This window comes from Crinia signifera, chromosome 7 (genome assembly GCF_055691185.1).
Source record: "Crinia signifera chromosome 7, ASM5569118v1, whole genome shotgun sequence".
NCBI classification, from domain to species: Eukaryota; Metazoa; Chordata; class Amphibia; order Anura; family Myobatrachidae; genus Crinia; species Crinia signifera.
Window position 1 is genome coordinate 186,522,456 of NC_139223.1, and position 27,817 is coordinate 186,550,272.

At 43.9% G+C, this 27,817-nt stretch overlaps 1 protein-coding gene across 1 annotated transcript in view; it reads left to right on the top strand.

The window, feature by feature from the left end:
* CERKL (CERK like autophagy regulator) overlaps positions 1-27,817 on the top strand; it is an 89,029-nt gene that overhangs the window by 13,185 nt on the left and 48,027 nt on the right. Inside the window, exon 2 of the mRNA XM_083154693.1 lies at positions 17,046-17,285. Coding sequence (XP_083010819.1) covers positions 17,046-17,285 — 240 coding nt within the window. The remainder of the gene's footprint in view (positions 1-17,045; positions 17,286-27,817) is intronic.

The window sequence follows — 27,817 nt, forward strand, 5'->3', positions numbered from 1 at the left end:
CCGTTTAGCATGCATCGATATAGGAATGTTTGCATGAGACACAGGACATACATGGGGACAGATGTCTCACTCCCTGCAATTCCACATCTCCTAGAAACTAATCATTTCAGAGAACGAGCCGATTCTTAGAAAAACAAACATTTGGCTAATATACGGCATCAAATCCCTGACATCGGCATTAAATAACTGTAATTGAATGTAGTGTTTTCTTTATTGAAACCGGAGTACCTTGTTATGGTATAACAGAGGCCCTTATTCTGGTTCGTGCGGTACGGCCCGCGTGCGGCCGTACCGCCGATGTTTTCCGTCTGCACATGCGCAGAGGTCAATCTGCGCATGTGCAGGCGAATTCGCCGCACATAACGTTAGTACGCCGCAAAGGGGGCGTATAGGGGAGTGAGGGGCTTCATGCCCTCATTTCCCTATGTATACGCCCCGCGTTTCATGGGCGTTCCCATGCAAACGCGGGGCGTACGCATGGTAATGAGGGCATGACGCAACTCATGGGGGCGGAAAGCTGACGTCGCCGGATGTCAGCTTTCAGCCCCCATACAAGCTACCACACGGACGATTGTCCGTGTGGTCTCAGCTTGCGGGAGCTGCCGCGGCGTGCGGACCTGCCTTCGATGGTCGACGACCATCGAATGCAGGGTGCAGCTCCCACCATGGTGGAGGCGTAGCCTCCACCATTTTTATGCGGATCGCCAGCCGTCCGTGTACGGACGGCCGTGGCGATCCGTAGGGTGGGCGGGGATTCGTCTGGTGCGGTCGGAGCCGCATATGCGGCTCGACCGCACCAACCAGAATAAGGGCCAGAGTGAGGATGTATGAATTACATTGCAAATTAACAGACCTTGCTAATGGTATGAGAACCTTTTTTCCTAATACCCTGCTGCGATGCTCCGTATAATACACGGGTTACAGCTACAGCCACTTATTCTCCCAGACATGCTACTGTCATTTATTTTATTTATTAACAGTTTCTTATATAGCGCACACATATTCCGCAGCGCTTTACAGAGAATATTTGACATTCACATCAGTCCCTGCCCCAGTGGAGCTTACAATCTATATTCCCTACCACATGTACACGCACACATACATACTAGGGTTAATTTTGTTGGGAGCCAATTAATCTATTAGAATATTTTTGGATTGTGGGAGGAAACCGGAGTACCCGGAAGAAACCCACGCAAGTTCAGGGAGAATATACAAACTCTGCACAGTTAGGACCATGGTGGGAATCGAACCCATGACCTCAGTGCTGTGAGGCAGTAATGCTAACCATTACACCATCCTAGTGTCATTAACAATTCACAGATACAGGTATGAGTACTTGAGGTTTTGCAGACTTTGTTTTTGTGCGCCATGCCTAAAATATACTACAGATTGATATTATGCAAATATCACCCACTGTCTCAAAAATATACTTTCTTTTTTTTTCTGGCACTACTGGGGACATGGTGTGTGACTGGCACTACTGGGGACATGGTGTGTGACTGGCACTACTGGGGACATGGTGTGTGACTGGCACTACTGGGGACATGGTGTGTGACTGGCACTACTGGGGACATGGTGTGTGACTGGCACTACTGGGGACATGGTGTGTGACCCACTGTCTCAAAAATATACTTTTCTTTTTTTTCTGGCACTACTGGGGACATGATGTGTGACTGGCACTACTGGGGACATGATGTGTGACTGGCACTACTGGGGACATGGTGTGTGACTGGCACTACTGGGGACATGGTGTGTGACTGGCACTACTGGGGACATGATGTGTGACTGGCACTACTGGGGACATGGTGTGTGACTGGCACTACTGGGGACATGGTGTGTGACTGGCACTACTGGGGACATGGTGTGTGACTGGCACTACTGGGGACAAGGTGTGTGACTGGTACTACTGGGGACAAGGTGTGTGACTGGCACTACTGGGGACATGGTGTGTGACTGGCACTACTGGGGACATGGTGTGTGACTGGCACTACTGGGGACATGGTGTGTGACTGGCACTACTGGGGACAAGGTGTGTGACTGGCACTACTGGGGACATGATGTGTGACTGGCACTACTGGGGACATGGTGTGTGACTGGCACTACTGGGGACATGGTGTGTGACTGGCACTACATATGTGCAATAAAATGATTGCTTGGCATTCAAATTCAGTGTCTGGGATTGTACTCAAACTTTGTTTAATGTTTTAAAACCTTGTTTCATGCACAAAAAAATACATTTATGTGTGTTTCATGTGGTTGATGTGCTTAAACAACATAAATGCAAGATACCTCAAAATACATAATTGAAATATAAAAATATTCCAAAATACGGAATAATCCGTTATCCAACATGCTTCTGGTCCCCGAGCAGTTGGATAAAGGATACTCAACCTCTATATTGCATCTAAATCTTTCCACTCTAATCCTGTTCAGGCTCCTCTGCTATAAACAGCAGCACTCAGGAATAATGACACAGAGCCATGCCAAATATAACGGCCAACGTCTTAATGCGCACTCCGCATTTTAGACAGGGCAATGATGGAAAATGCGGAGTGGGCATTGAAACGTTGACCGTTCTATTTTGCATAGCTCTGTGTCATTATTCCTGAGTGCCGCATGTTTACAGCTCCACATGGGGAGACGCACTGTGTCTCTTTATTCACAGAGGACAACAGGACACGTTTCTTATGTATAGCGAGTGCTATACATAGGAAATAACATACCCCTGATCGTCTCCTCCCCTGTACTCTGCCGATTTGGTCTTCACATTTTGACTTCTGTTCCTGTAGGGTTTTTTTTTTCTTCTATGGCTGTGAGATTTTGTGTTCGATTTTGACTATACAGTCAAAATCAAATCGAAATTGAATGGACAACGAACGGATTTCAGCCTCATTCGATGCCAATTCCATTCGGATACACGCTCCCGTTTAGTGTAAATCGAACAGTGAAATAGACTGTGCAGGCAAGACTATATGGTACAGATCTGTGCTATATATTCCAAATCAAATGCATTTTACTTGCCATTTGATTAGATCGATCCTGATTAAATCCCAGTCAGAATTGAATTGCGCGCAACATCGCACCGTGTGTACACAACATTACACTTAATCCTTCCTGGACAAATTCTGTATAGAATCTGTCCAGAATATCAAGATTAGGCCAAACAGAACAAACAGACAGATGCCTACCGGGGATTTTTGTACGATGTAGAGATACAGTACAGGGACAGATGCACTAAGCTTCAAAAGTGATAAAATGGAGAGTGATTAAAAAACCAACCAATCAGCTCCTCCTGCCTGACCGTTTTCAAACACAGCCTGTAACATGTCAGGTAGGAGCTGATTGGTTGGTTGTTTATCACTCTCAATTTTATCACTTTTGAAGATTAGTGCATCAGGCCCACTGGACCTTATTGTGGTCCACACGCAATGCTGTGAAATTCTCAGAATCACGTGTGGATAAAACACCGCTCACACAGCCACTTGCTCACCGAGTCAACCGCACGGCTGTGAATGGATGTTTTGCATAAACATCCATTCAACGCCTTGGGTGCTGGGGCCAAATCATTCCATGGCCGCCGACCATCGAATGATTTGGAAGGTGCCTTCAAAACTAAGACCCTCTCCGGTCAATCAAAATAAGGCCCACAGTCCAAAGGGTTGGCACTCACATAGTCCAAACACTTAGATGTGGCCGTGGTATATGTTAAATCAGTCAAAGCTAATTGGACACCCATATAACAAGCAAATAAGTAGTTTCCACAAATACTAACTTGGGTATACAGGTCGAGTATCCCGTATCCGAATATCCGTTATCCGAATTATTCCGAAATACGGAAATTCCAGAAAGTGAAAAAAAAAATTTTTTTTGCTAAAAACTCACTGGGGACATATGTAACAGCATCACTGGGGACATGATATGTAACTGGCACTATATATGTGCAAGACAATGATTGCTTGGCATTCAAATTCAGTGCTGAGATAGTACACACATTTTGTTTCACGTTTTGAAACCTTGTTTTTTGAACAATTTTAAATATGTTTGTGTGTATTTTATGTGGTAATAAAATATATTTGTGTGTATATTATGTGTTTATACAGCATAAATGCAAGATACTTCAAAATACATCATTGAAATATTAAAATATTCCGAAATACGGAATAATCCGTTATCCAAAATTCTCCTGGTCCCGAGCATTTTGGATACGGGATACTCAACCTGTATACCCAAGTTAGTATTTGTGGAAACTACTTATTTGCTTGTTATACTTAAAATAAAATAAAAAAATAACAAAACTTTATGCTATTTTAAAGCTTGTAAGCTATCTAACATGATATTCGAGACAGACTATAAACACATTTACTAAGGTGGGAGTTCTATTGAAGATGGGATGTTGCCCATAGCAACCAATCATATTCTATCTATTATCTTCTAGAACAGGGGCGGCCGGACTTTTGTAACCTGTGATCTACTTTTTGTACACTTACGATACGGTGATCTATCGGCGTCTCTTCCTGGGCCAAACATTGCCCTCCCAGCGCAAATCGTCCCTTCTACCTTATGCCACACGGTATGAGCCAAAATTTACATTATGCCACACGTTATGAGCCAAAACTTACATTATGCCTCACGGTACGAACCAAACTTCACTTTATGACAGACGTACGGGCCAAAATTCACGTGACTCCCATTATTACACATGGTACACACCAAAATTTGCACTGTGACACACGGTACCGGCTAAAATTTGAATTATGACGTGGTACTGGCTAAAATTCACAGCCCTTGCAGTGCGCAGGTACGCGGTGACGTCACACGTATACCCCCGCAATCCATTACTGGGACCATTGAAGCAAGAAGAGGCTTCAGCAGGTGAATACCTAGGGAAATGATCGCGATCTACCGGTGGAAGGTCCACAATCGACGTAATGGCCACCGCTGTTCTAGAAGGTGCTAAATAAATAAGTAGAATCTGATTGGTTGCCATGGGCAACATCACATCTTAACCAGAACTCCCATCTTAGTAAATTCACCCCATCGTGTTGAAGCACAAATTAATTAAAGGTATATTTAAAGCCCTCTTGCATCTTGATTTGCGTGTCGCCACCTAAACGCAGCTCTATCTAAGCAAATCAACAAGTGGATATCTGTTATACTTTTATGCTGCAGGCCCATGTAAGAGAAGCTTTCAGCACCGAGATCTTGTTACAATAATAGGCACCATCTCATAACACTTACTAAGGCACCAGGTACCATCTGCTCATGAGATTTAGTCATCCCGTTGGATATAATGCTATTTAATTCTGTACCAAATTGGCGAATCTTCATTGGGGAGGAAAATAAGGAAATTTAATTGCAAAGGACACAGATAATCTCTATTTGCAGCTCGAACATCGACGACTACAGCAAAGCCGCGCAGAAATGAAGACCACTGCTGCTTTACCAGTAGCAGAAATCAATCGCTGCCAAAACTATTTAGTAGAGGTTTAGCAAAAATAGAATAGTGTTCAGCACTTAAAAAGAAATATTACTGTAAGCCAAGGTGCTGTCTGAATCAATCTTGGCACATCTGTCTGATGCAGACTGTAAACAGGATTAAAGACGGATTTATCTGCTTGACGCTAATTGTGCTCGCAGTTCTTAAACATGTCTGTTTTATTTTTATTATATTTTTTTTCCCCCCCAATGCCGCATGGAAAAATAAGCCTCCCTGATAAATCTCCACTGGTCAGTATTATGCAGAGATTTATACTCCACTTGGTTTTGAAGCAGTGGGGGCACCCAAGCCCATTTTTTTAGTGTAGAATTACCTATCTAATCTCCTAATAATTAAGAATATTAAATTCTGTTTGAATGCGCCGCACGCTGTGTAAAAGTCTGTGGGGGCACGTAACCAATAAAATTTAAATACACACATTTGTAAATAGAAATCCGCTGCTTTTATTGTTAATAGGTTTAATCATAATCTTGAATTTCACATCACTTGCCGCTTCGGAGAACAGCATAGGAGGTGATGTTGGAAATGCTGCCTTCTACACAAGGCAAAAGGGATTTTTTGAAAGGATCTATTTAATTTTTGTTATTCATTCTGATGTAACACACATATGATGTGTTTTTTTTTTTCTTTTCCAGTTGTTACATTTATATTGTATTATTTTATATGGTGAGTTTTAAAAAAAATATATTTTAGCATCTATCTTTTTACCTGTTTACGGATAACGATGCTGTAGAGGCATTTTCGGCTGTAAATTAAATATTTTGTGTCTTGCCTGATTTTTACTTAAAAAACAAACAAAAAAAAAATAGCTGGCTGAAAAAACAATAAAGGGTAGATACAGATACAAAGTTATATTTGCAGATTGTTATTTATTTTATTTATTATCAGTTATTTATATAGCGCACAAATATTGCGCAGAGAGTCGTTAAACATACACATTAGACCCTGCCCCAGTGGAGCTTACAATATATATATATATATATATATATATATATATATATATATATATATATATATATATATATATATATATATATATATATATATATATATATTTACCTACCACATATTAATTATATGGTTAATTTGGTTGGGAGCCAATTAACCTACCAGTATATTTTTGGAATGTGGGAGGAAACCGGAGTACCTGGAGGAAACCAACGCAAGTACGGGGAGAATATTCAAACTCCGCACAGTTAGGGTCATGGTGGGAATGGAACCCATGACCTCAGTGCTGTGAGGCAGTAATGATAACCATTGCACCGTTCCTGCTGCCCATTATGCAGTAGGCTTCCGTCTCCACTTGGGACTATATCTGCCCCCAACGTAGTTAAGGAGACAATGACAAGAATAAAAATAATTAATTTAATTCAATGGAAAGGAAACCATTTATGTATTTCGTCTTGAAAAGTGCTGAAGTAAAGATGTTCCTCCTGGTGTATTATTTATGTGGAAAACTGCCACATTCATTTACTAATTTTGTATAAACAATATAATTGTTACATTGAGATTATTGGTTACGTGGCCTTATGGAAGAACAGGGTAAACAGTTATTTTTTTTCTTTTGATTAACTACAAACCTTTCCATTATGTTCAGTACTTTTACTGACCTGACCCATTTGTTCAAAATCTACCATTTGGTAATGTTGGAATGGGTTTGGATCATTAGGGACAGCATTGAATAGGTCAACCACTATTGGCCGACAGTGAAAATATTGTCACATGGTTTAGGTCAACATAAAAATGGTCAATACAGGAAACTGTTGACATAAATTTGCTATTTTTTGGGGTTGTCTATCGAAATCTGCCAAAAAGGACACAGTATATGTGGACCGCGTTCACTTTCTGCGCATGGCACACTATTATAATCTAATGTAGGGTACACACCAGGACGACCCGCTCACGATGCACATCGTGAGCGGGTCGTCAGTGTCTTGTCCGACCCGCTCACGGTGACGCGGGGGGGCACGACCCGCTCACGATGGGCATCGTGAGCGGGTCCGATCCGATGGCGAACCGCACCCGGCTGTATGGTCATCATTCAGATCCTACCTGCAGCAGGTAGGATCTCAATAACGACCGACCGACCCGCGGGACCGCGCATCGGATCGGTATCGGTCCACACCAGGACAGAAAAGGGCCCAATCACCACACAATCTACATCCAATTGGTCGGAATTGGATCTAGATTGAGGGGATCGGGCCCTAGTCGTCCTGGTGTGTACCCAGCATAACTCTATGCCTACTTGGATAGTGAATTAAGAACAAGTTGGTTTAAAAGAAGAAAAAAAAGTGAAAAACTCAATTTCCTGAGTCGACTATTTTTTATCAGTGTCAACCTAAACCATTTCCTTTTTCATGTGTTGACTTATTCACTGTTGACCAATAGTGTTCAACTTGTTGACTCTTCTAACGGATTACGTTGGAATTGTAAAACATGGTTTGACGTAGAGCACTGTTGGTGTGAATTGTGGTCCTAACTGGAATTTTTATGGTCTCGCCATGCTAGTGTGAATTTCCTTATGGTGACCCCGGGGTTTACTTCCGCAAACTAAACACTACGGTGTCCCTTAATCCCGATGCACACCGGTGTCCCTTATCCCTTTGATAAGCAGCTGCCGGGACGCCAATAACACATAGGATAAGGAACTTCTCATCTATCCAGGAACTTCTCATCTATCCAATGTGTTTTTGCCCGATTGCTTCTCCATTTTTGGTTGATAAAAAGGGACGTTAATTGGCTACCGCAATAATGATCATCAGTCATTAACCTTGATATCCGTTGGTTTTTATCAGCTGAAAATACATTAGGGCTAATCATGTCGGACTAGGGCATGAATGGCCCGTTAGGGGAATTCAGTGGCAGGTGCTCATGTTTAGGGGTGTGGCCAGTCTCTAGAGGGGGTGTACCCATCTGCCACATTGGTTTGTAAGTAAATGCCAAACCAATTTTTTATTTTACTTGTTTGCTTCTTTGCCTGCTTTTCTTGCTTGAAGTTACTTTTATGTAAAGCATTTTATATTTTTAATATGAATTGCTGATTAAAGAGGGTAATGTCTTGCATCTGACCTTTTCTCTCTTCCCATAATAGACATTTGTGTATCGCCGTACGGTAGTACCTGCCATATCGATTGCATTCAGGCTGTTGTTCTCAGTCTACTGAAGATCTGGCCCACATCCTGTTCATCCAAGTGATCCGTCCAACTCATGGAAACTCCTGTGGCCCCACCTATGCAAATCTGTAATTGGGGTGCTAGGAGCAAGTTAGCATATGTTCCATGGATAATCCATGCTTTCTACAGATCAGCATGTGGGAGAAATATATTAACAATATAATTATCTGGGACAGTGCCCATGGTACCTCTCCAAATTTCATTCATGGATGACCAAACAAAATCACATATATGTCCCTCTGCATTTTGGTGTTGTAGATCTATGAATGTTTTAAAGGGGCATTCATACATAAAAGTACAGAAATATACAAGCACGCACCATGTTACATACATTCTGTAACTCAATTAACATCAATTAATAAAAAGATCATCAACAATGTGGAACCCAACGCATTTTGTCAAGAATTGACTTCATCAGGGGTGGACATATAACATATGATCAAAAAGTCGTAACTATCAGAAGTTGTGGAAATAACATATCTCCATGAATGTAATATGAAGATTTGTTTATCTATTACTGCTGTACAGGGTAATATACTGTTGAAGGGGACTCAATTATATGTTAATTTCGGAACAAATCCTTCACTTCAGTTGTAAAAGGAACAATTTTCTTTTATAGCAAACCATATAGTGGGGTGTCCCCAAAGTTGGCCGTACTGTGATAAATGGTGCAAGTGTGCTCCCTCCTAAGGCTCCTGCTTAGGGATGCCAATCTCGGGGCATTTTTTCAATCCCGGGATCCGGGATTGAAAAATGCTCAATCTCGGGATTCCCGGGATCCCGGGATTGGCATCCCCACCAAAAATCCCATTATTAGCACTAAACCCACACGGCCGACCCGCACATTTACTTACATTAGGGAGCGGCCGGGAGTGGGTTTGGAGGTGCACGGTGCCTCCCGGCAAGTGCACCTCCTTAGAAGACAGCAGGCGGAGAAAAGGCGGGCATGCGGGCGGGCGGAGAAGAGGCGGGCGGTGACTGGTGACGTGTGGCCTCCGCAGCGTGACCTCTACTGTCACGCTATGCAGGCCTCACGCCAGGGTCAGGTTACGGGAACAGCCGGGCAGCGTCTGAGTGAGTGCTCAGACGCTGCCTGGCATTAGACTGCACATGCGCAGTCTAATCCCGAAATCCCGGGATTGGATACTCCTTGAAAAAGATGCTGTAGCCAGCGAAACGCATAGGTGTTTTATTCTAAAGGACACATGGTCACTGAGCCCTTGCCAGCAAAATCCTTGCCAGACGAATTCCATCTCTTTACTTTGTGGACCTCAAAAATCGGATCCATATTTCCAACTGTGAGTTGTACCTGGAGACAAAGTGGACTGGTCCTTCTACCACTATCCGTGGCACACAGATCATCTTGGGGGCACACCACCTCCTAAAGGCCCGGCAATTCTTTGTGGAGAAAGTAACACCAGTACCAGAGTACTCCCATCCTCCTCCAACATAAACAGTTTGGATTACAAATATTTGTCTACTTTGGACTCCACAAATAAACCCATTTGGGTTACTTTCAAGGACTGGCATACCACTCCGACTACAAATGGGTGACTATTGACCTCCTGTCCATATTGTTTTAATTATATTTGTATTTTACTACCTTTTATTGACTGATATTGTCTAAATTAAATAGTTATTCTTTTTTCATACCTGACCAGATTCTCTTTCTCATAATTTATGATATCTGTAACTTTGTACTAGCGCAATCAACCATCTTTGCCTCTTGACACATTAGCACCCTCTGAATCCTTGTTAAATGTGTTCCATTTCTGAATCCTAAGTAAATGTTTTTGTTTTTCATTAAATATCTTTGTCAGTGCTTCTAGAATAGTTTTTCTTACTTCAGTTTCATTCCAGTTAGCTGTGAGTTCACTAGCGGTACGAGTAAGGGGCCATACCCAGGGAGAGATTTTAGCCTTATTTTTAAGCGATTAGAAATTAAGCACGGATCGCTCCCTGTGTATGCCTCCGAGCGATAGCGATGCGGTGTCCCACACATCACTAGATCTTGACTACATGTAGTTAAGATCTAGTCAGATCACCAGTGTTCAAACTAGAGAACATTGCTTAGCAGCACAGATCGTTTATACGCACAAGGGTGATTTTCTTAGCCTGCATCGCATATCATATAGGCTAGCAGAAATCGCCCGTGTATATGCCCCCCAAGTGCGCCTCAATTCAACCTACACACGTAGTAATTTATGGGCATTATCTTAGCGATCTCACTAGATCGCAAAAAAAAAAATGCCCCTACATCCCTCCGTATGTAGGGACCATAACGATATCTATGTAAGGTGCAACGCTATCACCCGGCATGCTGGATATTAATCGGTCAGGGCCGATGTTCTCACCGGAGTACACAGACCCTGACAGATCGCTCAGCACACATCGCTGATGCATTGCTGTGTGCTGGGCCATCTTTCTGAGCGTTCTGTCCGATCTAGCATCACTCAGCACATCTCCACGTGTGTAGGCCCCTTAACAGTACTGCCGAACTCGCAGATTTTTTTGTGCTGTCCCAAAAATGCTAGCAATTCCTGAACCTGGGAAGAAACTTCACATCCTCTGCCCTTATTTTACTGTAAAACGTGTGACCTTACAGTTTAAGGCAGTGAAATTTAGTTAGAGGCAGATTTTTAAAACAACCGTCGCTGTATCTCCAAGGTTACGGACATTAAGTAGATAGAAAATAATTTACTGTGTGGGGCTGCGTATTCGCATAGTGCGCTTTTGCACAGCATGTCATACATTGTCGGTGCCATTTAAATGATAAAAAATACACTTTTGTTGCCTTTGTTATCTTCTCTTAACTGGACCACTACACTCGTCAACGTTAATTTGATATCAATGTGATAAGACAAGACAGTAGCCAAAGGTAATTTAGATCACAGTAAGAAGTCACTGGATTAAATCGCACTGTTCAGTCTTTCAGAAAAACTTATTGCTACTAGATAAGAACAGGATTAGCTGCGCTCCTGTGGGGTCCGAAGAACTAATGGATGTGTATTAAATGGTCTCTTCTAAATATTATGTGAAGACGTGGTTATACCGTAGTGTTATTAGCTTAGTAGATGCCGGTTTATATTTACTTAAGTATCAAGAATATATTATTTGTGGGGGTTTTTTTAGTTGAGAAATTAAATGAAATTGACACGAACAAGGTGAATTTCTATTTGCACTGTACGGTATGACTGCGTTGCACCCCCATGGTGTGTGGTTGGCCATGTGTTGCCCTTCAGGAAGCGTTCTGCTGTTTATTATTAGAATACATGTGTAGGTTTAATATCTTCAAATGTATTCATAATCGTATTTGTTAGGATCTGCTTTTCATTATTCTCTCACTTTTTTTTAAAAAACATCAAAAGCAGCGTGTGCTCTGCATGGGTGGATTTATGTATATGTGGTGCATATGTATTTGTGTGTATAGTATAGTACATCGCCATATTGGGACCTATAGACACCAGTGCAGATTAGAGTAATTGGAAAATCTGTCTGTCTGTCTTTATATCGAACAAATAAAATTGCAATGCTCAAAACCACTGTTTTCACTAGTACCAGGCCCTGGCCCTGTGAACTAGTCCCAGGAGGCTGTCCTCTAAATAATGGAAGACCAGTCCTTATGAACTCTGAGCACAAGTCCTCCTTGCACTAAGGGGGAGATTTTCAGTTAATTTTTGCCGATTGCGCATATTTATCTATGCGCATGTGTGGCCACAGCGCTCGCGCTTAGAAGTCTGGGTGTGAGTCGGCGGGGTGGAGGGATTTGTCCATGGGAACGCCCAGAGTTTACATGGACGTTTCCATGAAAATTCCCCAATGGTGCAGGTGGTGGGCAGCGGATGTGTCACCACAGAGGTGTCTCAGATCTGTGAGCGCTGGCGAAATCACTCGATGGTCACGACCATCAAATGATTTCTCGGCCGCACCCAAGGCTGCAAATGCATGATTATGCAAATCATCCATTCCCATGCCTTTGGGGGGGGGCGGAGTCTGGGGGACTCGCAAAGCTGCGTATATCACAGCCTTGCGAGTCAACCGGAATAAGAACGTAAGTTCCTACTTCAAGGATCATCGTTTTCAATTAATTAACAGCCTCTATATCCACCAGGTAACAAATCTAGAATTAAAGCGAAAGCAGGGCTTCCATAGTGCACAAATCGAATAGTAAAGTTTTGGTACTTGTGTATTTTGGCGGCGCCCCCGATGTCCGTCGTACGACGAACAGATCGCATCGCATGCCATGCACCCGATGGTATACGATGCGACGCGATTTTAACCCCCTATACGACCAAAAATCGTATAAGCACCCTAAAGGGTGCTTTTGAGCACCCAAATGGGTGCTTACAATGTTAAATGCACCCCCACGCCACCCCCCCACTATAAACGTGAACCCGAAGCGTGGCGAGCGGCGGCGGTACGCGTCCTACGACCTTTTCATACCCCCACTATCCACGTCGGCGTGGAGTTGAGAATAGAATAATGTGGCGAGCGCAGCGAGGGGACGCGGATACCTTCACAGGTAAACGCGTCCCTTCGCGGGCTTCACAGGTATCCGCGTCCCCTCGCGGGGCTCGCCACGCTTCGGGCTCGGTGGCTCGCTGCGCTCGCCACACTATTCTATTCTCAACTCCACGCCGACGTGGATAGTGGGGGTATGTAAAGGTCGTAGGACGCGTACCGCCGCCGCTCGCCACGCTTCGGGTTCACGTTTATAGTGGGGGGGTGGCGTGGGGGTGCATTTAACATTGTAAGCACCCATTTGGGTGCTTAACATTGTATAAGCACCCATTAGGGTGCTTATACAATGTTTAATCGCATCGCATCGTATGGCATTGTATGCCATGAACAATGGCATACAATTTCAAAATTGTATGCCATCGTGCACTATCGTACGATATCGCGTCGCATCGCATACCATCGTATGCGTTATGGTATGCGATGCGATGGGCGCCGCCAAAATACACAAGTACCAAAGTTTTTATTCCCAAACACCAGACCAACGGGTTAGAGATCCCATACCAAGTATATTGGTATGTACAGCGCCGTGCATCCAGCATAAATCAGGTGTATGTATATTACCATTACCATGAAGCAGCTTTCCGTCCCTGTCCACTGTCCCTGTCCACATGCTAGGCCACGCCCCTACGCCTTTTGCCGCTTGGACTTTGTTTGTGTGTGTGTGTGTGTGTAGCCAGGAACCAGGCTGCAGAAGAATAAAAAAAAGCCCATACAAATGAATGGGCAGCCACTGATTGGCTGAGAGAGCTCTATTTAGCGGCTTCCTATTCGTAAGTTTTTTTTTTTTTTGTTTGTTTTTTATTAAACAAATTTTGCTGGATCCCCCTGACCGGCTCTCTGCGTTCCACCGCCCACCTCCTGGCGTCCCCCCACCCAGCTTCCTCCGACCAGCTTTCGGAGTCCCCCGTCATCAGTCGCAATTCATCATGGGTGCTAAAAAGCCGCTGATGGCTGAACATAAGATTTATCTTATGTGCAGCACTTATAACAGAGGTTCCCAAACTTTTTTTAATCACAGCGCCCTAGAGCATCAAAATATTTTCAAGGCACCCCTAGGCCAAATGTTTCCTATCGAGAAATTGAGAAAAAAAAATATGTTAAATTAAGTGCATTGTGTTTATATGTCACAGTTATCTGGTGAGGGACAGGATTTGCTTCTGTTTTGTCCACATATATTATGATTGGCAGCCACCAGCACTGGTTTTGCCTGGTACATTGACCATAAATAATATGAATTGATCCTGGTCCACCAACCCAAGGCACCCACTGCAAGTGTCCTGAGGCACCCCAGGGTGCCTAGGCACACAGTTTGGGAACCACTGAGTTAATGGTTTTCAGCTCCGATGCGCACGGGATCGGCATCGGATGTCAAACGCATGCGATTTATACGATTTCACTCGATTTCTTGGCCCAACCTGACGGAATCGGGTATAATTTGGCCCAAACCTCACAATGTATTGGACTTGTATCTTGTATTCTCAGGAGATGGCTAGATTGCACATGTTCTGGATTGTCACAAGAATGCATTGCTCTTGATAGAAATAGGCAATAAAATCTAATAAATGCTATAAGTGGTTGAGTTCTGTAGGTTTTTTTCTGATAATGCCATACCCTTGATTTTCTGGCTAATACATTAATTATTAAGGTGTATTTACTATTGATTTTATTTTTGCCTTAATTACCAAGCTTATATGAAAAGCTTAGTAATGTCTTTTTTAAATAGTGTTTAACTAATGTGAGCTTATGCTACCTTTTTAATATGTTTTTGTACAAAGAGTAACCTGTGAAAGAGGTTGATACCTTAGCACCTTAATGCTTACAATCTATATTCCCTACCACATGTACAGGCGCACACACATTCATTCTAGGGTTAATTTTGTGGGAGCCAATTAACAATATTTTTGAATTGTAGGAGGAAACCGGAGTTCCCACAGTAAACCCAAGCAAGCCCGGGGAGAATATGCAAGCTCCACACAGTTAGGCCCCCATACACTACACAATTTTCACGATTTCAACCGATTCTGGAGGATTGGGCCGAGAAATCGGGTGAAATTGCTCAAATTGCGTAGGGTATGACATCCGATCTGATCTGATGTGCGGTCCCGTGCGCATCGGATCAGATTCGGATTTTGGACGGTCTGCACATAAGATAAATCATGTGCAGCCGTCTGGGGGAGCGGGAATGGTCCCGGGGGAGCTGCAGGAGAGCTGGCGGGCAGGGTCAGTTGTAGAGGCTCGGAGAGCAGAGTCTGGTCCGGGGGAGCGGCAGCGGCAGGATGGGAGCGGGGAACGGTCCGGGGGAGTGGCAGCGGCAGGCTGGAAGCAGGGACCGGTCCGGGGGGAGCGGCAGGAGATGTAGCGGCAGGCGGGGACCGCAGAGCAGGCAGAGACCGGAACGCGGCGGGAGAAAAGAAAAAAATCCTATTTAAAAGACCGGGGGCGGCCGCTGATTGGCTGAGCTCTCAGCCAATCAGCGGTCTTTTGAATAGGATGGTTTCTATTCTCCCGACGCTACCACTACCCTGGACTCTGCTGTGCGGTCCCCACGGCGAGCGGGAGAATAGAACCCATCACAGCCAATCAGCGGCCGCCCAGTCTTTTGAATAGGATTTCTTTCTATGCTCCCACTTCGCCCCCGGTCTCTGCTCTGTACCTGCAGTCCCCACCTGCCGCTACATCTCCTGCCGCTCCCCCGGACCGGTCCCTGCTCCCAGCCTGCTCCTGCCGGACCGATCCCCGCACCAGGCCTGCCGCTCCCCCGGACCAGACCCTGCTCTCCGATCCCTGCCTGCCTCTACAACTGACCCTGCCCGCTACTTCTCCAGCAGCTCCCCCAGACTCGCCTCTGCTGCCGCTTCCCCGGGTTTTTACATGTGATAAATCGCATCCGATTTATCACATGTAAAAAATGGCACATGAAGTGCCAAATCTTATCAAGCTCCCACGGGGAGCTGTCGGGAGAGCTCAGGGGAAGTCTGGGGCCGACTTGTCCTTAGGACAAGTCTGCCTAATGTATGGGGGCCCTTATGGCCACGGTGGGAATCAAACCCATGACCCCAGTGCTGTGCAGCAGTAATGCTAACCATTATACTGTTTGTGCTGCCCAGTAGAAGGCCAGTAATTGCAAATTATTGACCTTGTATACCAATGCCCAATTCCTTATTTTTAAACTTGTTCGATATTTCTGATCCCTCAAGCAGTCCCTTGGGGGATCAGGGCATTGTCCCAATATATTGCAATGTATGGGGGGGGCTCATATCACACTGCACATGTCCCGCAATGGTCCTGCAAGAGTAAATGCATAAAGCAACTGTGGGTCCCAAAATCTCAGCATGAAGTTTCGACTCTATGTTGCTGACCATCAGGCTACTAACTCCTCTGATCTCTCAGCCAGTGATCCAAGGAGATTTTCGTTGAATTGTCTATTACTTCACACTCCTTGGATTACTGGCGTAGAGATCAAAAGAGTCATCTGAAAGCTCTACCCACAGTGCTCTGCCTATCCTGTACCACCCAGCAGCCACTGCTGGTGCACTGCAAATATTCATGGGGGGCACACGGCTGGCAGCAAGGGCACTCCCGGGTCCTGGGGCTTCTGAGCTGTAGGAAGCTTACAGATGAAACCGCCAGACCGCATTCAGACTCCGAGGAGCCAGATGTCAATAAGCAGGATTCTGAATCTGTGAAGGGGCGTCATCAGCACGCACCAGAAGGGGTGGTTTGGAAAGCAGCAGTAGGGGGAGCATGAGGGAGTGTAGGATAGGGGGCGCTGTTGTCAGCAGTTGTCAATTATATGTTTTATAATCATGTGGTAACTTGTTCTGTAACCCAGCTGATGTTCTTTCTCTACATAGGCAGATCGAAAGCCAACCTGCAGATCAAAGAAGAATCTGTTGACGTGAGAGACATATTTGCAGTGAAACTGAAACGTCGCCGTGCAGCTGGGCAGGAAAAGGGAGGCACTTTGCTGGGCATCACAATATTTTTGTGCATCAGGAAGGGACATAAGCTAAAGAACGACTCAATTGATCTTCTCAATCTAAGCGAAGACTACTGTCATATATGGTACCGGCAATTGAAGGACATTTTGAACGGTAAGTTAGTTTGAAAAATTCATAGTTGTAATTAATAATTACAAAGATGTCAATAATGTTAAACAGAACTCCCAATCCTGAATGAAATTTTAGCCAAGTGTTTTAAACCTTTTTGTCATTGAACCTGTTTCCACCAGCTTGGATAAATATTTTATCTCCAAGTGCTATAGTTTGTTATACAGAATAAATTAACATCACCATCTTTCAGAGATGATGCTGGAAGTATTGAGTGGGAGGACCAATCACAAGCTCCTATCCCTTAACGGTGGCTTCCGATTGTCCTCCCATTCTCACATCATCATATATCCCATATGTTTTAGAAACCAGCATCGGGGTCATGGGACCGGCCCTGTTTCCTAAAGTACGGGGGGACAAAATGAGTGTGGTCCCCCCGTATTTTAGGAGCCAAGGGACACATTTGACGGTCCCATGGCCAAAGCATTACCCACCCTAACTAGTCAGCCTAAACCGGGAGTTCTTGGGCAGATGGAGACCTCCCCAAAATAAAGGATAACCCAGGCCTCCATCTTCATCTGTATTCTTCACCTGAGGCCAGCGGCCTTTAAGCACTTTTGCATGGCCGCCTCCTCCCCAGGGCTTTGCCTCTTGAGGAGCTCTTCTCCACTTTTCCTCCGCCATCAGACTGCCTGTCCCCTGTCTTGTGCTGGCTAATATAGACAGCTCAAGGGGGCAGGCAATGACGCGGCAAGCCGTGACTGGCTGGCCATGACAATTTTGAAAAATATATATAAAAAAAAAAGCTGCTGCTCTTTACGTCGAAAGGGACTGGGTCCGTTGTCAGCGATGATGGAGGGTCCGGACCCCTGCTGCTGCCGCTGGTGGACCCGGACCGCTGCTGCCACTGGGATCCCTAGACCACCGCCACAAGTTCCACCCTTATCCCCACCACCGACCAGATTTCATGTTGGTGCATGCTCCGGACCCATATACTGCACCTTGTTGGACTTGTTTGTTATTGACAGTCTGCTGCTGTTAATGGCTGGGAGGTATCAGCGACTGCTTCCAATTCCTGAAACTGAGGCATGGGGGACTCCCGACACTGGGATCATGATGGGAACACGTAGATTTCTTTGCCTCTTTGTTAGGGACGGTGGTGGCCCATTGGTCATGCAGCCAGCTAATGGTATCGCAGGTGATGTTGCATCCTATCACCGATCACTAATGTAAGCAGCAGAAATCTACTTACACCAGACGCCCCCTGCTGCATTAACATATGCGTGCAGGTAAGAGCAGCGATTGCACCTCCGTCCACATCCAAAGCAGGCCCTTGTGTGGCCAAGTCTTGACCCTAATCTCTTTGAACATAGTTGCCAGAGGTGGTAGAACCAAGTACTACGAGAACTTGTATCAATATCTGTAATAAAGTTTTATCTCTTTTACGTTTTCCTGATACCTGAAATAACAGATGTGTTTAAAACATACCTAAATTTGTCTTGCCATCTGTGACATCCTTTTGGCGGGAAGCAGATAACGCAAATATTAGCACATTCCAGCATCATGCTATTTATATCCTTACTACGCCCGCAGTCCCACCGATATGAAGGCAATTAGTTGCATAAAGTTTCCATTTCATAATAAGCCCAACACCTCCCACATCGCTCCTTGTTGCTATTCACAACACTTAATGATATAAAAAGGCTGTCTGCTAATTTGTCTTTTTTTTTCCAACAAACACCTGAACTGAGTGTTTGATCTATTATTATAAAATTGGAGCCTGATCATAATTAGGTCATAACGTAAGTTTACTTGGGTCCGTTACGACCTCTGTGCAGCTGTGCCAAGTGCACTGGGCATTCCTTGGGTCCTACTACAAGCTCTGGACACATGAGGGAGAAAAGAACACTGGGAAAGAGGGGTATGTATAACAGCAGGGGAAGGGGGACTTGGAAGGTGTCGGGTTTCTTCATTTACTAGTAATATATAAAAATCCAGAATAGGCGGTTATAACCAAAAAAAGACAAAACATTTATTTTTGAATTGATTTTAGCAATAAAACACAATAATAAATTGAAAAAGTAGAACAATGAATGGGCGGAGCCAATACTAGGCTGGACCATTATGAAATCCTTATAACAACATGTAAATGGAGCAATCGACCTATAGATGTGCAAACAGTATTATAAACAAAAAAGGCGTAGAAATGACATTGGAGACACAAAACATTAAACAATTTTTTTTTTACTTATTATGTGGAGTTATTTAACCTCAACACATACAGGTTGAGTATCCCTTAACCGGATATCTGTTATCCAAATTATTCTAAAAACCATAGTTTACGTAATGTACTTTTTTAAATTTTATTTTTTTGCTAAAAGTACTACTGCAACTTTCTGCATGATCTGCAAATGGCACTACAGGGGACATATGTAACTGGCACTACAGGGGACATGATATGTAACTGGCACTACAGGGGACATGATATGTAACTGGCACTACAGGGGACATGATATGTAACTGGCACTACAGGGGACATGATATGTAACTGGCACTACAGGGGACATGATCTGTAACTGGCACTACTGGGAACATGATCTGTAACTGGCACTACTGGGGACATGATATGTAACTGGCACTACAGGGGACATGATATGTAACTGGCACTACAGGGGACATGATCTGTAACTGGCACTACTGGGAACATGATCTGTAACTGGCACTACTGGGGACATGATCTGTAACTGGCACTACTGGGGACATGATCTGTAACTGGCACTACTGGGGACATGATCTGTAACTGGCACTACTGGGGACATGATCTGCAACTGGCGTTGCTGGGGACATGATCTGCAACTGGCGCTGCTGGGGACATGATCTGCAACTGGCGCTGCTGGGGACATGATCTGCAACTGGCACTGCTGTGGACATGATCTGCAACTGGCACTACTGGGGACATGTTCTGCAACTGGCGCTACTGGGGACATGATCTGCAACTAGTGCTGCTGGGGACATGATCTGCAACTGGCACTGCTGGGGACATGATCTGCAACTGGCACTACTGAGGACATGATAGGTAACTGGCACTATTGGGGACATGATAGGTTACTGGCACTACTGTGGACATGATACAGTATCTGACTGGCATTTCAGGGGCCATGATCTGCAACTGGCACTACAGGGGACATGATATGTAACTGGCACTACTGGGGACATGATAGGTAACTGGCACTACTGGGGACATGATATGTAATTGGCACTACTGTGGACATGATACAGTATCTGACTGGCATTTCAGGGGCCATGATATGTAACTGGCACTAGAGGGGACATATGTAACTGGCACTACAGGGGACATGATATGTAACTGGCACTACAGGGGACATGATATGTAACTGGCACTACAGGGGACATGATATGTAACTGGCACTACAGGGGACATGATATGTAACTGGCACTACAGGGGACATGATATGTAACTGGCACTACAGGGGACATGATATGTAACTGGCACTACAGGGGACATGATATGTAACTGGCACTACAGGGGACATGATCTGTAACTGGCACTACTGGGGACATGATATGAAACATAAAAATATTCTGAAATACCAAATAATCCGTTATCCAAAATGCTTCTGGTCCAGAGCATTTTTCGATAAGGGTTACATATGTCAATTTGAAGAGATGTGTAAAGGTTTAATATAGGTAATGCTGATGGCTTTACCGCATCTTCCTTTTGGAGAATTGGGCCATGGCATGTGGAAATAGCACCCATTCACCAATAAATAAATAAATAAGCAGCAGTGAACAGAAGACACCTCCCAACCTTCCAACCCTATTGGGACTCTCCCACGTAATGCCTTGTTCCGGGTTGGCCGCAAATGCAAAATCTTTCTCAAATGTGCAAAACTATGTGTACTGCAGCTTAACCCATACAGTAGGCTGGGAATTTATCCCAAATTATATGGATTAACGCCTGTTAACAAGGTAATCTAATAGTCCAGAAAAGGGGCTCTAATTGAATAGCTGCGGACGTTAAAGCTCGAGGTTACAGCCCTTTTCCACCCACGGTAAATTACCGTGGTTAATTGAATTCCCTCCTAAGAGCTTTAGCGTAGATCTGTCACTGTAAAGGAAGGGCAGTAACAGTTCCCACTGCACTTACTTTTTTATTTGTCTTTTTTTCCTTTTTTTGTTTTGAGGTTTTGCTTTTCATTGTTGTTCCGCTTTATATTAGCAAACGGTGCTAAACTAGCTTAATCTATTTGTAGTATTACACCATTACTTTGCGCCTGTAACTGGCCGGTTAATAATTTGTCTTTATATAAATAGCACCGATTAGTCATCATAGACCAATATCTTTGTCATGCCGTAATGGGGTCAGATTTGCCTAAGTAAACACTTAGCGTTCTCTCCGTGACCATTTATCATGTGACATCTGTTAGGCTTTGCTAGGTTGATGGCATTCTCCTGAAATGCAAAGTGCTCGATTTGTAAAGAGAGAGGATATGAATCAGAAACTATGGTTTTATAGTCATTTACCAGTGTTAATGTCCGTATTGTTTTAAATAAGAATCAATAAACCTCCACTAGATATTTCTAAGGCCGTTTTTAGCTGTGTCATAAAATGATTATACTTGTGCACAAATTTGTTGTGGTGTCATTTCGGTGGTTGGGATCGTTTGGTCGACAAGACATGGTTCTAGGTCGACATGGGTTTAGGTTGACAGGACATTAGGTCGACATAAGCATTAGGTCGACATGGGATATAAAAAAAATTGGCCCAAATGTCGACACAGTCGACATGGACTCAGTTTGAAGTGCACCGCATCCCCTCGCATCGCTATATTAGCTTGCGATGCTTTGGGCACACTGTTTTATTCTCCCACAATGCCCTAGTGGATGGTAGGGCATGAAATTCCGCCTGTCGGCTCAAAAAACTGTGAAAAACCCCATGTCGACCTTTGACTGTCGACCTAATGCTTGTGTCGACCTAATGACCTGTTGACCTATCCCCATGTCGACCTATCCCCATTTCGACCTTATGGTGTCGACCAACATACTGTAGACCAAATGACCGTATCCAGTCATATCGTATGCAACACGGGTAAATTTACTAAGACGGGAGTTCTATTGAAGATGGGATGTTCCCATAGCAACCAATCAGATTTTATCTATTATTTTCTAGAAGGTGCTAAATAAATAAGTAGTAGATTGGTTGCTATGGGCAACATCCTATCTTCCATAGAACGCCCACCTTAGAAAATATACCCCACAGTATCAGCGCTGTTTTTTGTCCTGTGGTTGTTTAAAGGACTTTTAACACGATGACGGTCGTACGGGTTTCTGTATTTCATTCAGATCTAAACCTCTGTATTACAGTGTGTCCATGTTCTCTGTTAAGTGCCTTGAGTCCTGTTAGAGAAAAACACTCTATGAATAAAAATATTATTTATGGAAAAGAGATGAACATATAAACAGAAACGGAGGCTACGTAATCTCGAGAAACCTATGAATTGTGGATTCCGGCACAAGAAAATGTTTAATGATCTGCAGCAGAAATTGAATCTAGTTACAGAAGAGAGATTTATATATGTACATATCATTGATTTAGGGGGTCGTTAAGTTACTGGACTCTATGGGGGGGTATGCAATCCTGGATCACGGCTCTCGGTCCCTCCTGGCCCGTTTGCAGTTTACCCGACTGCAAATTGGCAGGCGGGATTCAATGTCCTGCATGCCGATCAGCGAAAAGGGGGCGTGTCTGTGAAAACGGCCGTGGATTGTCAATCTACGGCCGGAATCACAACAATCCACGGCCGTTATGGGCAGAACGGGCCCGACATCTTTTAAAGTCAGGCTCATTCTGCCGTGATCCTTTTTCAATGCTGTCGGTAAAGATGGTTCACTACAGATATTATAGCGATTTGCCTTCCTCACTGATTCGGTGCAGGCTACGATGAACACTATCCTCAGGTGGCCAAAGATGCTGCAAAGTGGATGGGTCCGTGGGTGGCTGGAGTTCAGTCCTCCTTCTCCTTGTTGCTGCAGCACTGCTGGCAAAATGTAGGAGGTGCTTGATTCTCAGGGAGCTGGACACTCCCAGAGTAGATTGCTGACCCCAAAGTGGAGGTCGTCATAACGTGATGCATGGTAATAATATTTGTATGCTGACATAGGTGCTGCAAGCTTCGCACACAGAGCACACTTAATATGTATTTACTGTGTGGAGTAATATGAACTTGGATCCTGTTGTTTGGCATAATATGTATTTGACTCGTACTGCGTGGCACAATATGTATTTGGCTTCTACAGCATGGCACAGTATGTACTGTGTGTGGCATAATATGAAATGTGAGGTAGATATGGGCTTGTGGCACAATCTGGTGACCATTTAAGAAGCATTTGTGCTGGTCTTATGGCATTTGGTGGGTTTGAGTGCATTGAAGGGTCATGTGTGCTGGTCTGATGGCATGTGGTGGGTTTGAGTGCATTGAAGGGGCATGTGTGCTGGTCTGATGGCATGTGGTGGGTTTAAGTGCATTGAAGGGGCATGTGGTGGGTTTGAGTGCATTGAAGAAGCATATGTGATGGTCTGATGGCATGTGGTGGGTTTAAATGCATTGAAGGGTCATGTGTGCTGGTCTATACATGCTGTCATGTATTTAGTTGTGTAGAATACTAGGGTTCATAAACTTTTAAGCTGGCTCCTAGATTTGACAAAACAATTGTTGAGCCCCCAATTACACGTTTGTGCTAGAAACGAACATGCGGTGTTACTGGACGGTTCTTATTGGTAACACATGGGAAATAGTTTGTGCTACTTTACATTCTAAAACTTTAAACGACAAATGAACATTTTCAAACCTTGTTGTTGTAGCAGCGCCATGAGCTCTTATTTGCCCTATTGTTAGGCTGCTATTCATGCCTATATTATATGAAAAGTGCAAATGAACCTTTAGGCTTCACCACTGATGCTCACACCTTTTAATTGTGGAGATAGAACCATAAGCTTAGCATGGTAAACCTAGGAGCAGCTACAATTTCAGTGTGTGGTAAAGTCTCACAGCCAAATTAATGATCTCCTTTTTCATGACCCCACACCCCTTGCATGAAGATCATTATATTTTTATCTGTTCTCTCCCAGCCGGGTGATTTTTAGTGTTGATCAAGCAATGCGCGGTTAGCGGACACCATTCACTTGCTTATCCCGGCCTGTGCACGTTCTACGTCTATATCAGAGAGCACACATTACAGATCTGTCAATTCCCTTCTGCGTTCGACCCTCGCTGGAATCAGAAAAGAGGTAAAAAAATAAAAAATAATCATAAGGAGGAATAAGGAATGTTTATAAGTGGGTGGGCAGCAGTCAGTAATTAGGAGTTACCACTAGGGAATTCTGGGACAAAACTCAGAGTTTTATATATTTCACTAGACCTACTGTGTAGCTTATATTTTTAGGCCCTTTAAAAAATAATAATAATAATAATTTAGATCCTCTGATACCTGTGGGCACATACTGTATACCCAATCACATTTCCGGATCAAGCATGGAAAAAAAATGCTACACAAAAAGCAGGTCTTTTACTTTATATTTTTCGATGATTTTTATTAATCGTTAAAAACGTACTTTTATAGGGCTGCATCAGAAACAGCCCCCCAAAAAAGGTAAAGGTGCATACACATGGAGGGTATTTCAGGTCCGCAAGTGCAAACCCTACACCATCGGAACGGTGCCAAATTCGGCCCTGTCTGATCCAACCAGAATCACCCCCATGGTGTGGTTTTAGCTCACCAATCTTGACTATACACACTGCAATGATTTTGGCTATGACAGATTTTGGCAATACTAGAACCCAGTATTTAGATACTGGGTTGGTATTTCAGATTACGTTTATCTGTATTGCATCAGTATCGCAAGCTGTCTACACATAGTGCGAGATGTACTATGTTTCATACCGATATGGACTATATAGACCCTTCACTTTAAAAAAACTGGGTTCCTACGCCACCATTTCTGGGTCCAATCAAAATATGGGGGATGAGGGCAGCAAGCATTTGGGACAGAGCTGGGGTCAGGTGGCAGCGTAGCAGTGGTAGGAGCAGGTAGCAGTTGGGGTAGAGATGGGGAGAAGTTGAGGGGACAGGCAGTGCTGGGGGGAAGGAAGGGGGGGATGCAAATAGAAGTTGGGGCAGTACTGGTGGCAAAGAGGATGTTAGGGGCAGGGCAGTGCTGGGAGGAAAAAGTGTAGAAGTGATAGAAGCTGGGGTAATACTGGGAGGGGCAAGGAGGTGTTATGGTAGGTTCAAAGCTGAACATTCATGAGTGCCAAGGTGCACGGTTACGCCTAAAAGCAGTAGGTTTCCAGTGACATGCCCAGCCATTCCCTATCTCTGGCTTTGTTGTACAGGTAATTTCCCTTCTATAATATAGCAGCCTCTGCTGTGAATTCCCGACTGGAGTAGCAGCCACATACCTCATCCTCCTAACCCCCCCCCCAGAAGTGTACATCCCCAATGTTTCTGCACCCTCCTCCCAGCTTTCCCACCCCATCAAATGTGTTGGCCTTGAACTCAAAAACTCAAAGCAGTGTCTGTTTGCGGTGATGGGCCATCACCGCATCGTGATCAAACAGTTAGGGCAGTGGCAGCCAGATGCATCCTCCTCCTTTTGTGTGCTTCGCCTCAAGACAATCTGATATCAGAGGTCTACAGACAATTCCTTTGAATTCATGCTTGTTTGTGCTCTTGACATGCACTGTCAAGTGTGGCACCTTTATATAGACAGGTGTGCGCCTTTCGAATTAATGTCCGATCAACTGAATTTACCACATGTGGACTGCAATTAAGCTGTAGGAACATCTCATGGATGATCAGTGGAAACAGGATGCTCCTGAGCTCAATTTTGAGCTTCATGGCAAAGTCTGTGAAAACTTTTGTACATGTGATTTTTGTTTTGTTTTTGTTTAACCCTTTCAAGTCCAGATCCAATGGGGAGCCACTTTAAAATAGGAACATTAACATTGTTCAACATAGAATGTCGACCATTTTTGAATAAAAAAAAAATGACAATGAATTTAAACCAGACTGAATTGCGAAAAAAGAAACAGGACTGCAAGAGGTTAATCAATTTGAAAAGAATCGCCAAATACTTTCCACGTTGTCATTGTGGATTATTTTGTGTGTAGAATTTTGAGGGAAATTATATATATATTTTTTCCATTTTGGAATAAGGCTGTAACCACAAAATGTGGAAAAGTGCAGCGCTGTGAATACTTTCCGGATGCACTGTATATAGCCACTAAAATTGAGTTAAAGGCATTTCTCTGGATGAGAAAATAAGCCGGGGACACATTAAGATGTCATTGCTAGCTTGAAATGAGACATGTCATTGAGAAGCTCTTTGGTGTATATTATAATAAATCAATGAAGATGAATTACAGCTGTAATGCGGATTTAATAGCTGTCATGTATGGATTTGGGGGACAGAGTTGTGTATTTTGTAATCACTGTTTGATGTCTTGTACTGTATTAGATTGCTGAAGCCATTCAATATAGTGATCACATTGGTAACAGAGGGTACAGTATGTAGTCAATTAAATGTCTAATTGCAATTATAGCTGTGTTCACTTAATACATTCATAGAACATATTAATTATTTTTATGATTGGTCATATAAGATGCCTTTATTGCATTGCATCAATGAGACCTGTACAAGGAATATTCAACATGTAGTAATTAGCTTGCAGCAGCCTTGTAGCACAGGAATGTTGGGGAGATCGAACAGGATGATCAGTGCTGTATATATGACCTATACTTCGGCATCTATAGGGCTATTTCACACGCTCCGGCTCCTGCTGGGTGGTGAAACCCCCGCACAGCCAGGAAGCAGTTTACAATGGTAGGGATGGCCACAGCCCGGCAGCCGTCCCTTCCAGTGGTGGGATCCGGCTGCGGCCCGTGTGAATGGACAAAATAGTGTCCTTTAACAACTACTGTTTGCGGCACTGCTTTTGGCCGTGCGGGATTTCGCCGCCCGGCAGGAGCCGGAGCGTGTGAAATAGCCCATAGTCTATTCTCTACTCCTGTGTCCCCTATCAACACTGCCAATGCTGTTCGGTCTAAAAGAACATTTAATCACATACTGGATAAACCCTTTGAGTGACAACGTTGCTGTGAGAGATCCTCAAAATACCCACTAAAAATGCCAGCGCCACTCACAGCGACTGCTCTTTTAGTATCAATAAATACAGTACAGCCAAATCAAATCATTGAAGTTTAGTTAAATATTGCACCCAAAAAGAGAACAGTCGCTGTGGCATTTTTAGCAGCTATTTTGAAGATCTCACAGCAATGTTGGCACTGAAAGAGTTTAGGCATAAACAAGCACGTTGCGGCACATTTTGGGGTTTTTGGTATACTGTCTGTTTTAATTTGTGTAACTTTTTACTATGATTAAGTTTAAGAATCTAGTAATACTGATCCCAGTCTACCTGTTTGCAAATATAGAATGGCTTCTTGTATGGCACAAGAGTTAAGGCCCGTACACACTGGGCGACTTTGAGCTGAAAGTC